This window comes from Protopterus annectens, chromosome 1.part0, assembly GCF_019279795.1.
Source record: "Protopterus annectens isolate FY-2018-M chromosome 1.part0, PAN1.0, whole genome shotgun sequence".
Classification (NCBI taxonomy): Eukaryota; Metazoa; Chordata; order Ceratodontiformes; family Protopteridae; genus Protopterus; species Protopterus annectens.
The window spans coordinates 5,929,707-5,947,187 of NC_056725.1; the positions used below are offsets into that span (position 1 = coordinate 5,929,707).

Genomic DNA, 17,481 nt, shown 5'->3' on the forward strand with positions numbered 1-17,481 from the left:
TTTGTGGATTAGGGAAAAAAGTAGACAAATTAATGGACTGACTTAGGGTCACACTAGACACCACCTTGGGGATAAAAGGAAGGATTGGTCCTGAGGGAAACCCTGTATGCATGGAAGATAATGAAGGTCTCCACTGCCATGAGGGCCTGTAATTCAGACACTCTTCTTGCTGAAGTGATGGCTAGAAGGAAGGCTGTTTTCTAAGAAAGGAATTTCAACTCTGCAGTTGCAGCTGGCTCAAAAGGAGGTAGAGTGAGCTTTTCCTATACAAAGTTAAGGTCCCAGGCTGGAGTAGGGGCTCTCCTGGGGGGGGGGGGGGTCTTAAATTTTTGGCCCCTCTAAGGAATTGTTTTAGCAGGGGATGAGAAGAGGGGGTGGCTCAGTATTATAATGTGCTGAAATGGCAGAGGCATGAATTTTAATTGAGAAGGATAGGCCCTTGTGGAGCATTTCTGTTAAGTACTGAAGAATATGAGGCAAGCTAGGCACCACTGTGCCCATCCCCTGAGTCTGGCACCAGGAACAGTATCTTTTCCACTTTTCAGCATAGGGTTTTCTAGTACTAGGCCTCCTTGCCTCCAGAATGACATCTAGCACCTGCTTACTGAGAAATGCTATTGGAGAGCTCAAGGAATTAAACAGGCTGCAAGGTTCAGGGTTTGAAGTTGAGAATCTGGCCTGCCTGCTGGGACAGCAGGGAAGGGGTCTGAGGCAGGTGCCATGGTTCCAGCAGTGTCATACTGCGCAAGAGGGGCTACCACTGCTGGCGTGGCCAGTCTGGTGCAATCAGTATTGTCCTTGGCTTGTCCTGTTTGACATTTTGCAGAACCTTCGAGAGGAGAGGCAGAGGGGGAAAGGCATACACTGAGAGGCTTTCCCAGGTAAAGGACAGGGCATCCACTTTCCAAGCTTGACTGTGGGAAGTCCTTGTGCAGAATTTGTTCAATTGGTAGCTCTGAGGGGAGGCAAACAGGTCTACCTCTGGAGTCCCCCATTTGTTTCTCAAGTGGTTGAATATTTTTGGTTCCAGTTTCCATTCATGTGGGTCCATGAGATTTCTGCTTAGGTCGCCTGCCAGTGAATTTAGCTTGCCTGGCAGGAATTGAGCTTGTAGGTGCACTGGGTAGCTCAAGGCTGTGTTCCACAGAGCCATGGCTAGTCTGCAGAGAGGGTACAAGTGAGCTCCCCCATGCTTGTTTATGTACCACATAACTGTGGTGTTGTCTGTCTTTACCAATAGTTGCCCTGGAAGAATGCGGTCTTTGAAGGCTGTCAGCGAACTCTGTACAGCTAACATTTCTTTTTGGTTGATATGCAGGTGCATCCATCTCTGGTTCCATTTGCCCTGAATGCACTACCCTGCCAAGTGAGCCCTCCCATGCATAATCTGATGCGTCTGTTAGGGTCTGGGCGGCAGGGGGTAGAGTGAAAGGGAGCCCCTTGTTGTGGTAGCAGGCCTCTGCCCACCAAAGGAACTCTGTCTTTATAAACCCAACCAAATGAAAAACACTGTGCCAAAATGTAAAAGGCGTATGCAGAAACAGAAGACTCCCAAGCCACAAGCAGCTAAAATAACGAACTTTTATTGTGAGCGCTTTCGTAGAGGTCAATACCCCCACTTCTTCAGACAACTTGCAAACATCATTTCCAAACCTTATATATGTTCAGTTAGCATCCCTAATTGTTTAATTATTTCACAAATTGATAATTTACTGCTACTAAAACCTAAAATGACAATCTAAAAAACATGTTGATGCACTACTATATAAAATAATAGTCCAATATATAGATTATTAACACAGATACCTTCCTTCCAAACTTTTTTATATGAATATACATATATTGTATTAAAATATATGTCATATCAAAAATAAATCTAAAAATATATAAGCAACATTAAAAATGACTAGCAAATGACTATTATGTGTTTTGCGCAATTTCCATATATCAATAGCTCAACCATTATCCACGTAATGCCTTAAGCTTAAGTGAGCCCCCTCATGCATAGTCTGATGCATCTGTTGTTAGGGTCTGGGCGGCAGGGGGTAGAGTGAAAGGGAGCCCCTTGTTGTGGCAGCAGGCCTCTGCCCACCAAAGGAACTCTGTCTTTATACAAGGAATGATAAGGGCCTGAGAATATTGACACCATAGGCTTTTTAGATACCACTGTAGTTTCCTCATATGCAGTCTTGCATATGGAATTAGTAGAATGCAAGAGGCCATGAACCTCAGGGCTTGCAAAATTTTCCTTGCAGATAGCTGGGTCTTTGTGGCCAGTAGTTTGAAGTAGTTTGTCAAATAAACTTGTTTCTCTGGAGTGAAAAAAGCCATCTGGGAAGTTGTGTTCAAGCTTGCTCCCAGGAATACAAACTGTTGGCAGGGTACTGGTTGAGATTTCTTTTTGTTTATGGTGTACCCCAGTGAGGTTAGAAGATTCTTTACGAATGCCAGATGTTTTAATAGCAAGTCCTGGTTTTCTGCCCGAATAAGACAATCGTCCAAGTATGGGTATATTTGAATATTTCTCTGCCTGCAAAATGCAATGGCTGGAACTAGACACTTTGTGAATACCCTGGGAGCAGTAGATAAGTCAAATGGAAGTGCAAGAGAACTGATAGTGCCTGGAGTCTGCCCTGAAGCGTAGGTATTTCCTGCAAGATTCCCTTACTGGAATGTGCAGGTAAGCTTCCTTTAAGTCTAAGGTTGCCAACCAGGCATCTTTGCCTAACATAGGAAACAGCTGTTGAAGTGTTAGCATTTTGAATTTTGGGATTCTAAGACAGGTGTTTAGAGTAGAGAGGTCCAGGATAGGATGTCAGGAGCTGTCTTTTCTGGGTACCAGGAAAAGTCTAGCTTTTTTCCTCCATCCTTTTGAGGACTTTTGCTTTGTTGCCAAATTGGTGGTCTTGGTTTAAGGGAGCATCCAGTAATTCAGCTTTAACATGATCTGGCAAGTTTTGCTCCTTAAGCCAAGCATGCCTTCTATGTATAGACCCAATGACAGCAGCCCTGTAAGATGCTTCTAGAGAGTCAAAACCACATTGCAAAGTATGTTTACCAACTTGTTCTGCAGACTGCATTAAATCCTATAATTATTTGTGTTCAGCACAGTCAAGAATCAACATCATTTTCTGCTTAAGCAGTCCCATAATATGCTGCTGGTACTTTAAAATATGAAACTGGCAATTTAAAGCCCTAATGGCCAAAGTAGCAGAAGTGTATACCTTCTTACCCCATCTGTTCAAGGCTCTAGAATCTCTATCAGAAGGGGTAGGATTTTTGGCAGCAGTGGCCTTAATGCCTTTTGGTCCTTGGGAAATGGTCTCTGGATCCGCAGAAGGATTCTTGAAGAGGAACTTGTGAGAGTCAGGCACTCTGTAATACCTGTCAGGCTTTCTGGGAGCTGGAGGTAAGGTGTCTGGGGAAAGGCTAGATTCCAAGAAAGCATCATCTACAATGTCCAGAACAGGAGGGATCGCTAAAGGCCTGTGTTGAGGAAGGAGTAAGAATTCCCTAAGCCTCTTTTTGGAGTCAGAGTAATCCTGGCTTTCCCAGTGGAAATGCTCCCTAAGAGTGTGCAAGGTTTCACCAAAAGAAAACTCTTCTAGAGGTAGGGTTGCCACCTTTTCAAATGGCCATAGTGGGGCATTTTCCGGACACACATCAGATTTTACAAACCCACGGTCAGTACAAAGGATAGAACTTTCCTTTTTTGCCTAAATATAAGCTTATTATTGTAGCAGTTTAGTTGCTTATCCTATTTCTTGTAACATGCAGCTATTTTAGATGCAGAAATAACTACTTTATGCAACTATTACATTACATATGGGATATAATTATGTCCTACAATCTCAGGACATTTGACATTTTTAATATTTTTGGTCAGGACACAACCACCCAAAGAGGGACTGTCCCTCGCAAAGTGGGACAGGTTGTAACCCTATCTGGAGGGGAAGCAGAGGGAATGGAATCCTCTGCATCAGAATCCTCACAGGTAAACAATGGCAAATCCTGGTAATCAGAAGGAACAGAAATATCAGATTCCTGATCAGAAAAATCAGAAGGAAAATCAGTTCTGGGTCTCTTAGTGGGGGAATGCTGGCTTCTCCTAATTAAGGTAATAAGGTCTTCGGCCATTCTAAGCATTTGGTTTTTTTTAGGTATATGGACCTGAGCATACGGTTTGGACTTTGGTTTTTTTAGGCATGGTGCAAGTTTTAGGACTGGATGAAGAAGATAGCATCAGTTTAAGATGCAAGTCTGTAGGCCTGAATACACCCTCCGAAGCCGGTGGTGCCTGTACAGCGGCTCCGAACCTATCCAAGGTAGAGACATCCGCAGGTTCCATAGTCGAAGAAGCATCTTGCGGCATACCGGACTCCAAATGGGTCTCAGTAGAGGCCTGTGAATCTGAAGTAGCGGGTATCAGGGGCTGCAAAAGCGCCTGAGTACCGGCGGACTGGCGACTAGCTTAATGGAAGCGCCATCGGCAGTTTTGGACCTATGCAGTCTGTTAGCCTTATGTTTTTTCGGAAGATCAGTAGTCGGATGGCTTAACGAAGCCATTTCAGAGTATGGATACAAAGTACCAAAATAATTTTCTGCAAAGATAGCCCGACGACAAATAGTTCAGGGGTTGAACAAGGCACAAAACCGACAACGAGTGACATCATGGTCTGGGCCTAAGCAAGGAATGCAGCAGGAATGGAAATCTTTATGAGGTATTTGCTTTCCACAGGTAAGACAATTGTTAACTTTTGCTGACATCGGTTGGAGCAAGAAAAAAGATCCCCAACGGGATACTTACCTTTTTGAAGACTCGGCTGACCGGCACTTGCGAACTGCTTCTACTTCGGGCACCACACAGCAAGAAAGACTGATGCAATGGTGTCGGTTGCATGTTTTATACCCCTGACGACCTGACGTCATGGAAGAAGAGACAGCATCCAACGCAGGAATCCAAGACTCTGGTATTCAGGCCGGCTGAGGGCTACCTGCAGGCAGATAACCCAAATGTGATGACTGCAACAGTAAAACACGTAGAACATCTTATTTTGTGTTAAGCTAGAAACTATCTTTTTTCAGTGACAAAAAATGAGTGAAAATTATTTAACTGTATCACACTGCAGAAAAAAAAAAGATGATTAATCCTGGCACACATGTTTCCACCCAAAAGTGAATGAGAATGAAGGAATGGCAGGGCGACCCTTGAGATAGAATCACTAAGCATGACAATATTACCCAATGGTGAGGATTCTAATTATGTGATGTGGCGATAAACACGCCTTCAGAAAAAGATCTAAGCTATCACACAAAATCACTCAAGCTTGTCTACAACTTTTTAACCATCTTTCATTCCTGAAGTTGTCCATTGCTTCTAAAATTAAGAATATGGGAATCACTAAAGGATGACATGAATTTACTATGGTACCTACAATACCAGGCAAAACTCAAGCTATCCATCATCATTTCTACTCCTAAATATGCACATGTACAACTTTCCTCAAAGTTACTACTCTGTTTATCCCAATGTTCTCTGATCACTGACAAAGAAATGTTAACCAACTAAATAAATAAACATCTTTAGCACACTTGGTTAAATATGCAACTTACCAACATACATTACAGTGCCCCGTTTTTTTGGCTGCCCTGGAAGAGCAACCTCACAACGTGCTCCTACTGTAATGGCTTCCGCAAGAGCCCTTTCTGATGCTTCCTTTTGGTCCTCCTCTGCATCTTTTTTTGCTTCCTTGTCCTCATCAAATTTCCCTAGCTTGTTCCGTTTCAGGAAAGCACGAACAGAGTCTAGAAGAAGGAAAGTCACACATACACTCATGTTACCAATTAATACATAAGCAAAGCTTATTTTTACAATTTAAGACATCTCATTTTCAATGTTCATCAAGCATGATGCTTTATATGTCATATCTACTTTTAAAGCATTAAATGATTCAGTAATTAGTGAAACAGCTTTGGATATTATGTACTTAATCAGGATGAAGTGTTGCAGAGAAAAGGAGTTTCATTAACAGTAAAAAGATTTTCCCCCTTAAGTTACAACACATTTTGCGTTAAAATCTGGTGAAGGATACATCTTCATTAACAATACAGCTTGTCTTGTGGCAGTTGTCAGGTTAAAACCCTACGTATTAAATAAAGTTCATCTGTACAAAAATGCATATTGAGTACTATGTGCAACTAATTTCCCCTTTTGCCCCATCAGATTAAGCACTGTCAAAGGCATTCTTGAGCTCAGCTATGCAAAGATGGAAATACTGGCTCTTAGCAACTTTTTAATTACTTTTTCACTTTTTTTGGTCTCCAAGAATCATACCATGGACTGCCGTTGGTGCTACCCTTCTCGAACACGGGTACTGAAAATGACTCCTGACTCCATCACGGACCAAATTTAAAACCTTCCCATTTCCAAAAATATGACTCTTGCCCATACTGATTTATTGTTGTTATTATTATTATTATTACAAGTAGTAGTATTATTACTTTTATATACCCTGCCCCACACCATCACCTGACGTGCACTGACTTAAGGCTGTTACGGCTAAGAATGTCAATTAGTGTCTGTCTCTAGTACTTTGCAAGCATGGGATACATATCCTGATATCTCCACCATTTCTGCCATTCCTGTTTATGGCTCCTTCTCCACAGGATATTAAGCCAATAAAATACCTCTGCCTTTAATCCACTCCTGTCAGCTCATCAAGTGGGAAGCTTGCTTGTCAAACCCAAGTTGTGTGGGTCACAGTCAGAGCTCTCCCTCCATACCATGGAACAGACTATAGCACTCAGCAGCATATTTTTCCTTTATTTGGAAGCGTAACAATCAGTGTTACCACAGGCACTCCTATTTCAGCTGCTTCCAGATAACCAGTATAGGCCATGGCTTGCTAGGGGTGAAAAGTCAGTGCACATCTTTAGCTCATTTCAGTTTAACTGTAGCATGCCCTTTCTGACTGGTGCAGATGCAATTCAACAGACAATATTTAAAGTGCAAAACCATTAGCCTGCAGTTTTGATTTGGTCTTGATTTCTGCTGTTTGCAGAAGGCCTGCAGATGCCGATATTATCATCAAAATACTCTCAATTACACCACTAGCATTTATTTTTCTCTCTTTTATTTCCACTTCAGATTCCAAAAGATCATTATGTAATCTACTGCTTGTGCAACATAACCCTTTTGTGAAGACAGTAACCATGATGTTATCCTTGTGCTTCAGAGACAAGCTTCATAGTTCTTAAATGAACACAAACTTGAATGACTGCAAATGCTGTTAATGTCTCTATTTAATGCTCATTTTTCACCAGCTACATAATCCTTTCATATTTTCTTTGTTGAAGTTGAAGCTTACACAGTATCTTGTTTTATAACCAATGCTGAATGTCAACACTTTAATGATCAGCACATTACCTACCACCACTGCAGTAGTTTCATAAAATGTAGTTTGTGTTTAGATGTCTGAACAATGAATAAGGGCTGCTTACATGGTAATACTTTTAAATGGAATGAGTCTAATATGTTACTAAACCACAGTGTGTGTGTATGTATGTATGTATGTATATATATATATATATATATATATATATATATAAAACATATTTTATTTACAGTTGTTCAGTGGTGATTTGGTCATTCACATTTGTTTACAGCTACACAATTCTTTTACCTATTTCCCTGTTAACAATTGCTCATAATCACAGCTACAATGAAAACAAATTAAGGGTGGTGTTATAGTCATTGTGGTTATACATAGTGGGAATATGGCAGTCTACATCTAAGCATAGTTTCACTACAATTCATAGAGGCAAGTTGTGCTTATGCAGACAGCTTAGTCAGCTTACAAATAATACTTTACATATGTGCAAAACAAAATGCAGAAATGAGGCATTGTCCTACTTGTTTACGATCCATAGTTGTTTTTTATACGCCTCTGTACTGCGAATAAATACTTTAACCTAGGTATTCCACATGCATGGTGCCTTTTTCATCTCTGTACAAGTTTCTTCTTAAAACATCCATAAATAAAGTTTATAAGATACAGGTTAGCTCAGTTAAAAAAAAAAAAAAAAAAAAAAAAAAAAGTGTTAGATCGCAATCTTATATTTAGTAAGTCCTACAGGCTATATCTCCTTTTAACATTTCACATTATAAACAAAACTATTTATATTTACATTTATTTAGCTTTCCTGACTTAAGTGACAAAAAGGGACAAGAAGAGTATTCCCGTTATATTCAAAACTCTTCTCAAGCCATCCCTTTTATCCTTTCCCACTGCTTACACTTCCTTCATTGATTTTTATTAGGTCTACATCTTAAATATGTTCTCTCTCTCTCGCTTTTCTCTCTGTCATTATTGCCCAAAGCTCCTCTATGGTTGCTGCTTCCTTTTGCCACTTTCTTGTTGCACTTTTTTTTGCTGCTATTAGTACCACTTTGGCTGCCAAAGCCCATGTATGCCCCTTTCCTTCTGTTATCTTTTTCCAGTTCAACAAAAATGTTTCATTTAACTGTCATTTTCCCCATAAAAACTAGTGTACAAGCCTCATTTATTCTTCCGTGTATGTCCCTAACCTCTCACATACCCAAAACATATGCCTCCAGTCTCCTCTGCAGCCCCTTTTACACCTCCAAGACTTCTCACTTGCTTCTGGAAACATCCTATGTACCCTGGCAGGAGTGTAAAACCATTTATGGAGATATTTCCATGCAAAGATCCTAAATTATCTGGATCTTGTGGCTATTTTTGGCACCTCACAAATGCCAGCCCATTATTCCTTATTTATGTTGCCTCCAAGGTGTTCCTGCCAGTGTTGCACCCGACTCCATCTTCCTACCCACCGATCAGGTAATAAGGCTCTGTACAATTTGCTTATTAAACCTCATCTCACCCTTTTGTTCTCACCTCTAAGTATTATTAATCATCTCTGGCCTATTTAAATGTTTTTTTTTCTCTTCACTTTCATGTTTGCTTTATAGTTCACATATTCCTGTATGTTCTGCTGGGCATTTGTTGGTACTTTCTCTTTTCTTCCCAGCTCCTTCTTTTTACCTCTTACACATCTTCCAAGATGAAAACTTTCTTCCTCCCTTACGATTATCCTTGCATCACTCAAGTTTCATCCCCAAGGGTGCTTTGACAGCTCTATTAGAAGTAGTGCAAATTTCAATTCCCTATGCACATTATACATCATAATTTTGTCAAGCTCTTAACACCTGTTTTTTAGTCCCTTCTCCTAACTACCTTTTTCTCATTCCACAGAGTCAGGACATCTAGATATCCTCCCTCTCCTGTTCTAACACTAAATCTTTTCAGTTTGGTCTGCAATAGTACTATGCTCCTAAATTGTGCTGCCTTCTAATACTCATACAAATTTGGCAATGTTAGTCCCTCATCTTCTACTGGCAGCACCATTTTCTGCCACTGGACCCAAACACACCCTATTATTTCTTTCCCTATATGCTCCCCAGATTTCTTGCCTGGATCATACTGAAAGAATTGAGCTGTATATAGTATCTGTGGGACTATTAACACTGACAGCCTGTACCCACTGATCGATATCTCCAATGGCAAAATTTCAACATTTCTCTTATTTGTCTCTAGGTTTTCTTGGGAGACTTTTCAGCCAATTTTGCTGGCTATCCACACTCCTAGATACCTTAATTTTTCCTGCCATCATAAATAGGAATATTGTCATCAAATATTTTGAGAGAGGACACAGTTAACTGTTACTGTTTATAGATTTTTGTTAATTTATTTTACATCCTATCTTTTCAAAGTTTCTTAGTATTCCAAACAACTCCTTAGGGTGTGCAGGGTATAGAATCACCTCGTCTACATACAGATATTCAATCCGTCCCTTCTGGCTCCAGACTCAGAGACCCTGGCACTGAAAATTAGGCAACTATAAGTACAAGGCAAACAGCAGTGGTGAGGTGGGGCATTCCTGTCTAGTTCCTCTTTCAATTCTGAGCTCTTTTGAGAGCCCTGCCTTTACCTTTACTCTCACTGTTGGTTTTTGTACAGTCCCTGTACTATTTTAATGAAAAAATACACCAAACAGCTATGGCCCCAAAGAAAGCAAGCTTCAAGTCCACAGTCATTTACTTAACGTTTAACATGACAAACACTTTCATCCACGAATCCAATCTTTTCCAACACTTCACAAAAAAGGTCCATTGCAAGTTATCAAATACCTTCTGTGCATCTGGCCTTTCCATCAACAGGCCCCCCCTTTCCTCTCTACAACTTCTGTATTATACCGGTCTTCATGATATTGTCAAACATTTGCCACCTCTTGATGAACATGAACTGGTTTGGGGGTGTATTATCTATGGCAGGATCCTGGCTAATCTTCCTGCTATCGTCAAGAGTACCTTATAATCATGTTCCAATATTATACTGGTCTATATGATGTAGGGTTACAGGTGTCTTTACCATCTTTTACTATTACTGACATAATAGCCACAGTCCAAGATTACTGAAAATACTCAGTTGGTAGTATACTGTTAAATAACCCCACCATTTCTGACATATCTCTTTTTTCCCTCTCTCTCCATATTTCTATTGGTAAACATTCTATGCCTGGCATCTTCCCTAATTTTGCCCTTATCATTTGCTCCTCAATTTCTTGTAAAGTAATAGGTTTTGGAGGTTCCCTACCTTCCTCTCCTTCAAGTTGCAATTCTAATTGCTCCAGCAGGTAGTCTACTCAACTGTCCCAGTCTACCACCCACTGTCCTTTATATTGTGATTTGTAATAACTTGTAAATATTTCATCTATTTGGTCTCTCTCCATTTATCAATTCTGTTCTCGGGTCTCATTTTAAATATACTTATTTATATTTTTTATTGCCTCAGTCCACATGCCAACCATCTCAGCTGTTGTGAGGAAGACACATCCCCCTGCATACTAACTACTGCCTGCCTATTAATAACAGTTTGTTTGAGATTTACCATCCATTCATAGTCTAGTCTTTTCCTTTCTCCGTCTTCTACTTCATTTATCTCCCCATACTTCAGTGCAGGTCCCTCAGGTTTTTTTCACATTTATTCTCTCCCAATGTCTTTTTTTTTTTCTCAATTCTTTTCCTTCCTCTCACCGCCTTTTTCTAAGTATCCCAACTTTGCAATACATCTTCTCGCCTGTCTTCCTGATTTAAAGCCATCATATAACTAGCTATTGCTTTCTTTTTCCTGCATCATTATCCATCCCAATGTTAGTTTTCAGTGCCTCACTACCTGGTCTTTACCAAGTCTTCTTAATACCAGTATAACACCTGCGTGATCGGATATTATCAAGGAATGTGTGTCTAACCCCATTACTAGTCCTTCATGCCCTTTAGTAATCTACCACCTGTCCAGTTTGGCTATCACTCTAAATTGAACTGATCTGTATGAAAAATTTTCTGTCCATCCCCTGTATTTCACCTGTTTCACTCTATCCATACAATCTCAAAGTTTCTCAATAACTTCTCTTCTGCTGGCAGCTTTACCTTCCTAGGTCCCCCACTCACATCCAAGTAAGATTTAATTACATTTTAATCTCTTGTTATTAATCCAACTCCTTGAGTCAGCTCTAAATTCCGCTAATATGTTCTTTATTTCCCTGTCGTTTTAGGGGGTATATAAATATTCTATATTGTTACTCTTCTACCCTGGCAATCCCCTCATCATTATACATCTCCCTTTCTAATCTAACTTGCAGTCCTCTATGCACAACTGTGTGCCCTGCCCCCCATTTCAATAACATTACTCCTCTCCTTCTACCTTCTATAGCATCCGAGTAATATAGGCTCATAGGTAAGTACTAGGCTAGTGCCCTTGTGGGCCTTTTCAAACCTAGACAATTTCCCCTTTTGTGCTCAAAATAACCTATCCCATTTGGTTACAGATCAGCCTTACCCATCCCATGGTCAATAATTATATATATTACACCTAAAGAGACTAACTGGGATCATATCATAGATAATTTGAGGGGACTCGTGTATGGGATAAAGCATTTAGGAGCTGCCTCTATCTATTAATTGTATATGGGGGCAGTCCTGGGGTAAATTTTCTTTTTCCCATCCACAGATCTAAGTTGTGCTTGAATATGGACAGGGATGAACTTTGTTTTATGTGGAGGGGGAGTCTGTTTCACAGCAGCCGTATCCACTGTGAGATGCATCTGTCCCTCCAAACCATTCTGTTAATGTTGCAAAAAAGGTATGGATCCCTAGACAGAGTATTTCTGATGCCATTTGACTTGCTGATGTGCAGTAAATCCATCAGTACTGGTCAGAGGATTCCTTGTATTACTAACACAGGTCACCTTTTAGCAGTCTGTAGGATACAGAGAATAGAGACAAAACTTTGAGGTCAGTCCATGTAGGGACATGTTGCGTATGCCTTCTAATCTTTTATTATGGTATATCCGTGGGCATTCCAGTTTTTGCATTTGTCAGGACAGACAAATGTCAAAGGGGACATTATATTCAATGACTGGCTTAATAAGAGCTAAGTAAAAGGGGGAAAATGACATCCCTAGATCTAAAGACAATCCTTTTGTTTACAAGCTGTGCAATATAGGACCACCATACAACTACAGACACATGTTCGTCAAAAGTTAAGTAACTGTCCACATAAGTTCCCAAATCCCAAACAACTGGTTCAACTCTTAGGAGAGTACTGTCAATGTGGTAGTTCCTGGGGTAGACGATTTCCTAAAGAATACAATAATGCATTTTTTGACATTTAGTTTCAGTCCACAATTTTGGCACCAGTTATTTATTTGGGACAAACCTTTCTGCAGGACGGCTAAGTCATTGGGGGATTCAATGACTGCTCCTAGCTTGCAATCATTTGCAAACTTAGTCAGCCAAAGCCCTTTGGTATTGGCATTTACGTCTGAAAAGTAGATGCCAAACAGGAGAGGTCCCAGCATAGAAACCTATGGTACTACACTGATGACTTGTCTCTTTGGGGACAGAATTTCCCCTATTTTGATTATCTGTGAGCCAGGTGGCAATCCAGTGGGTGACTGAAGGGTTTACTCCCAGTTAATTTTGCTTTTCTACGATGCCAGAGTCGGGAATTATAACAAAATCTTTGGCCAGGTCTTCACCCATTGCTTTGACGACCTTTTCAAAAAAAATAATAAAAAAAATAATAATAATAATCCACTAGGTTCAGACTTGCCCTTAATGAATCCAAATGGAGGCAAGTCCAGTGTTTGGTGGTTCCCTTAATTCTATGATAAGTTTTCCCATGGCTTTGCATACGAGGCTGGTCATACTTATGGGTCTGTAATTGCCTGGGTCTATGGAAGGCCCTCCATTATGCCGGGGAAGGACTGTAGCAGCCTCCATTTGCTTGGTACAAAAGCTGTATGGAGGCAGAAATTGAACAGTGTTAGGGATGTGGCTAAATCTTGCTTCATGCTATTTAAGCTGCATCCATGGATATTGTCAGGACTCACTGATACAGTATTTTTAGCTTTTGATAGTGCTTTTAAGACTTGCTCTTGTGTGATACCTGGAGACGAACCAGTTTTAGGTACATCTTGAGGGACAGATGGGTAAAGTTAGAGTCTAAATTTATCGGCTAGTAGGTTCACTACATCTTCAGCCTCTGTGTTAGTAACATCACTCACAATCAGCTCAGTGCATTACTCAGATGTGCTTTGAGATTATGAACACAACTAAAAAATGCCTTGTGAATGCCTTCGGCTTGGGTAGCTCTTTTAGCCTCAAACTTGGTTTTGGTAGACTATATTAAGCTCCTAACATTCTATGAATTAGTCTTCTTACTTTTGGTCAAAATTCTTTTCCTTTCATTATAAAGCCTATTAATATTATGGATTCCACTATATGGGCTTGTTTCTGGGGTTTGCCCTGCACTTGTTCCTACGAAGTAAAGCTGCACATCTACAGTTTTTTACATGCTGGAAAAGTGAGGTGGTATACATTTCTGAGTATTCTGTGGAGTTAACTGAGCTTGGTGGGGATTTGAAACTTGCCAATGTATCACTTAGGAGTAGTAGTTTGTCTTAAAGAAAGGTACCTTGAATGGAAGGGCTGTCTACTTTCAGTTTTATTTCAAAGGAGACTGCGCTGTGATCAGGACAGCACAGTGCAGTAATGGTTATTGTTGTCGCCTCACAGCAAGGGCTTCTCTGGATCGACTCTCAGCTGGGGTTCCTTCTGTGCAGAGTCTGTATGTCCTCACTGCATTTGTGTGGGTTTCCTCTGGGTACTTCAGTTTCCTCGTGTGTTACAAAGGCATGCGTCTGGAACATTTCTCCCCGGGCCTCCTCTGAAAATTGGCTCATTCCAAACTGGACTTTCCCAGTAAACAAATGTTAAATAAATACATTAAATTAAATAAATAAATTAAATCAGACCCAACAAGTGATGAAGATACACAAGGGATGGTGCAAGATGCTCCCATATTAGAAAAGACAATATCCAAGATATAATTCCCCTAGTGGGTATACTAATTGTTCCAGGGCATTTTCCTCTTTTTATTACTTGTTTATGTTCTTTCCCACTTAGGTATGTTTCTTGCAGCATTACTACTTGAGCACTGGACTGTCATAGAATATCACTTTTTCACTTTCTCTATATCCACCAACTCATTAACATTCCATGTTAATGACTACCGTGTCACTGTCTTTGCTGTTTATATTTGTCCCCCTTTTCCATAGGATTCTCTCAATCCTTTATTGCTTGATTTTATTTATTTACATTTGTTTACACTGGGAAAGTCTGACTGGGCCAGAAGTCCATTTTCAGCAGAGACCCGAGGAGAAAAGCTCCACAGAAATACAAGCAATATACAATAATTAGATAGTACAATAGTATACATGCAGTAAGATGCAGAATACACATCTTCCAGCAAGTCTGTATAGTAGTATTTAATACAGTTTTCTAGTAGATATAGATTCAAAAAGAAAAACACAAGCATTTCAGTGAAGATCACTGTGAGAAAAAATAAAGTTAGTAGTGTGTACATGTTAAATACTTATGACCAAATGAGATTTACTTTATATATTTATTTTTGAGTAGTAATAAACACTGAGAAGAGGGAGAAAATGAGATAAGGAGTGGACAGTATGTTGAGAGAGTTACAGATGTCTTGTCAGTCAGGTCTGCACAGCAGCAATGCCAGTTCTTGGATAGATGTTCATATAGTAGTTTAAAACTGGTAGATTGAGGTGTGTTTTGGAGGGTGTGGGGTAGAGAGTTCCACAATTTTACTATTTAATTTGAGAATAGGGCTTTACCGTGAGTGTTACCCTTTGTTTACTGTGAGAAAGTTTATGTCTGTAGATCTTAGACTTCGTGGGCATGAGTAGGAAACAAGTTCCTTGAGGGATGAGCAACTGTCAGGATGGAAGATGATATTGTGTGTGAATTTAAGTTGGTAGAGACGAAGAAGGTTAAAGCAATACAATGGTGGGTTTGGTGGTGAAGGTTGGCTGTAAAATGGACTATTTTGTTGTAGTAAGTTTCCAATTCGGTGAAGTCTGATTTTTTAAAGTTGGTAAAGAGGAGGAAAGCATACAGGAGTGTAGAGAGAAGGAAGGTTCTGGATATGGCTAGTCTGGTATTGTCAGTGAGGAATGGCTTGCTTCTGTACATTAAGTCAAGTTTGATGTGAATTTTCTTAATTGTGCTGGCTATGTGCTGGTGAAATCTAAGTTTGTTGTCAATTGTCACTCCAAGGAGTTTTGTATGCTCAACTGGTTGGATGACTGTTTGCTGAGAGAATAGTTAAAGGAGGGGTGGTCTGTGATATCTGCTACTGGTAAACAGCATTAACTGTGTCTTTTTAGGGTTTAGGATTAGTTGTGATTTACTTAGATATGTTTCTATATCATTAAAAGCTTGGGCTACTAGGTCTGGTAAGGTATCTGCTGAGCAGATTAAAGCTGAATCGGCTGCATATTGAACTACTTTAGCGTGTGTTGTGGATGAAGTGAGATCATTAGAGAAGATGGTGAAAACAAGGAGTCTTAGTATGGACCCTTGGGGGACTCCAACTAAGGCAGGCAAAAGTGATGAGAGCTTGGATTTCCATCATACTGCTTGTTGTCTGTCAGAAAGATAGCTTAGAAACCAGGAGAGGGAAGTCTGATAGGTTTAGTGAGGTAAGAGTACTAAGGAGTTTCTGATGGGAGACTGTCTCGAACGCTTTTGATATGTCTAAGATTGATGGTACTTGCTAGTTTGCATTTCTCAGTTGGTTGATGGCGTTAGAGAAATTAATTAGGGCTGTTTTGGTGCTATGTTTTGGTCTGAAACCATGTTGGGAGGGAGATGTAAGGTTTTGAGATAACAGGTATTTTAGTAACTGAGTGTGGATACATTTTTCCAGAATTCTGACACACGGTGAAAAGGGTGGCTATGGGCTTGTAATTGTTTAATTCTGTTGATTTTCCTCCCTTATGTAGAGGGGTGCTATAGGAAATTTTCCATAATTTTGGGACATACTATTCTGCTATAGACCTACTTGCCAGAATGGAGATAGGCAGAGCTATGGCATCAGCTGACAGTTTGAGGTACTCATTGGGGAGTTTGTCAGCTGCTAAGGAACAAGTTTCAGTTTTTTCAGCATTATTCTTATGGTGTTAGTTGGGATAGGTTTGAGGTCAAAAAATTTGTTAGTTTCCACATTAGGTGGAAGAGACAAAGGGGTGGAATTGTTCCCTGTAACTAAAGACAGGATAGTGTTTATAAAGTAGGTGTTGATTTGTGAGGCAATACTCACAATTTGGTTGTTGGTTCTGGGGATGTAGCTTTACCTGGGAGGAGGAGTGAATTAAATTGCTTGCCATAACTTTTTCGGATTGTTTTCATATTTGTTTTGCATAGTTGTATAGTATGTTTTTTTGTCTAGTTTGAGTATTTTTTTTTATTGCGGAACTGCTGGTATGCTAGCAGAGTTTTATTGTCTTTTGTTTTTTTGGCACTGATGCCAGGTTTTATCTCTTAGTTTTTGAAGTTTAATGGTTTCTTTTGATATTCATGGCAATGCCTTATTTTTAACTAAACATGTACAAGTTGGTGCTAAGTTATTTAGAATAGCTAGAAATGTGTCATTGAAGTATGTTACAGCCTGGTTAAGTTGGAGATGGAGTGGTGTCCAGTTGCATTTATTGAGCATGTCTACGAATGCTTTGTTGGAGAAGTTTTTGGTATTTCGTACCACTTTGTAAACTATGGTTCTGGGCGAGTTGAGCTGATGACGGATTAAGTAGGTAGGTCTATGGTTACTTAAATTATTTGGAAGGCATACGGAGAGACAGTTGGGGGTGGTATTGTTGATAAGTGACGAGTCTAAGACACAGTCCCTTTTGCTATGTTTATTTATTCGAATGGGAAAATGGAGTGTTTGGGAGAAACCATGTAGAGTTATGAAGGTAGAGGGGTTATCACCAGTGCAAGTATTCCATTCTAAGTTGAAGTCACCTGTAATAATGGTT

General features: G+C 40.0%; 1 protein-coding gene across 2 annotated transcripts in view; it reads right to left on the reverse strand.

Annotated features, from left to right (window-relative positions):
• Window positions 1-17,481, reverse strand: part of TBCB (tubulin folding cofactor B) — a 781,868-nt gene that overhangs the window by 348,111 nt on the left and 416,276 nt on the right. For both annotated transcript variants that reach the window (XM_044078357.1, XM_044078427.1), the window contains exon 4: window positions 5,614-5,805. In XM_044078357.1, coding sequence (XP_043934292.1) covers window positions 5,614-5,805 — 192 coding nt within the window. The remainder of the gene's footprint in view (window positions 1-5,613; window positions 5,806-17,481) is intronic.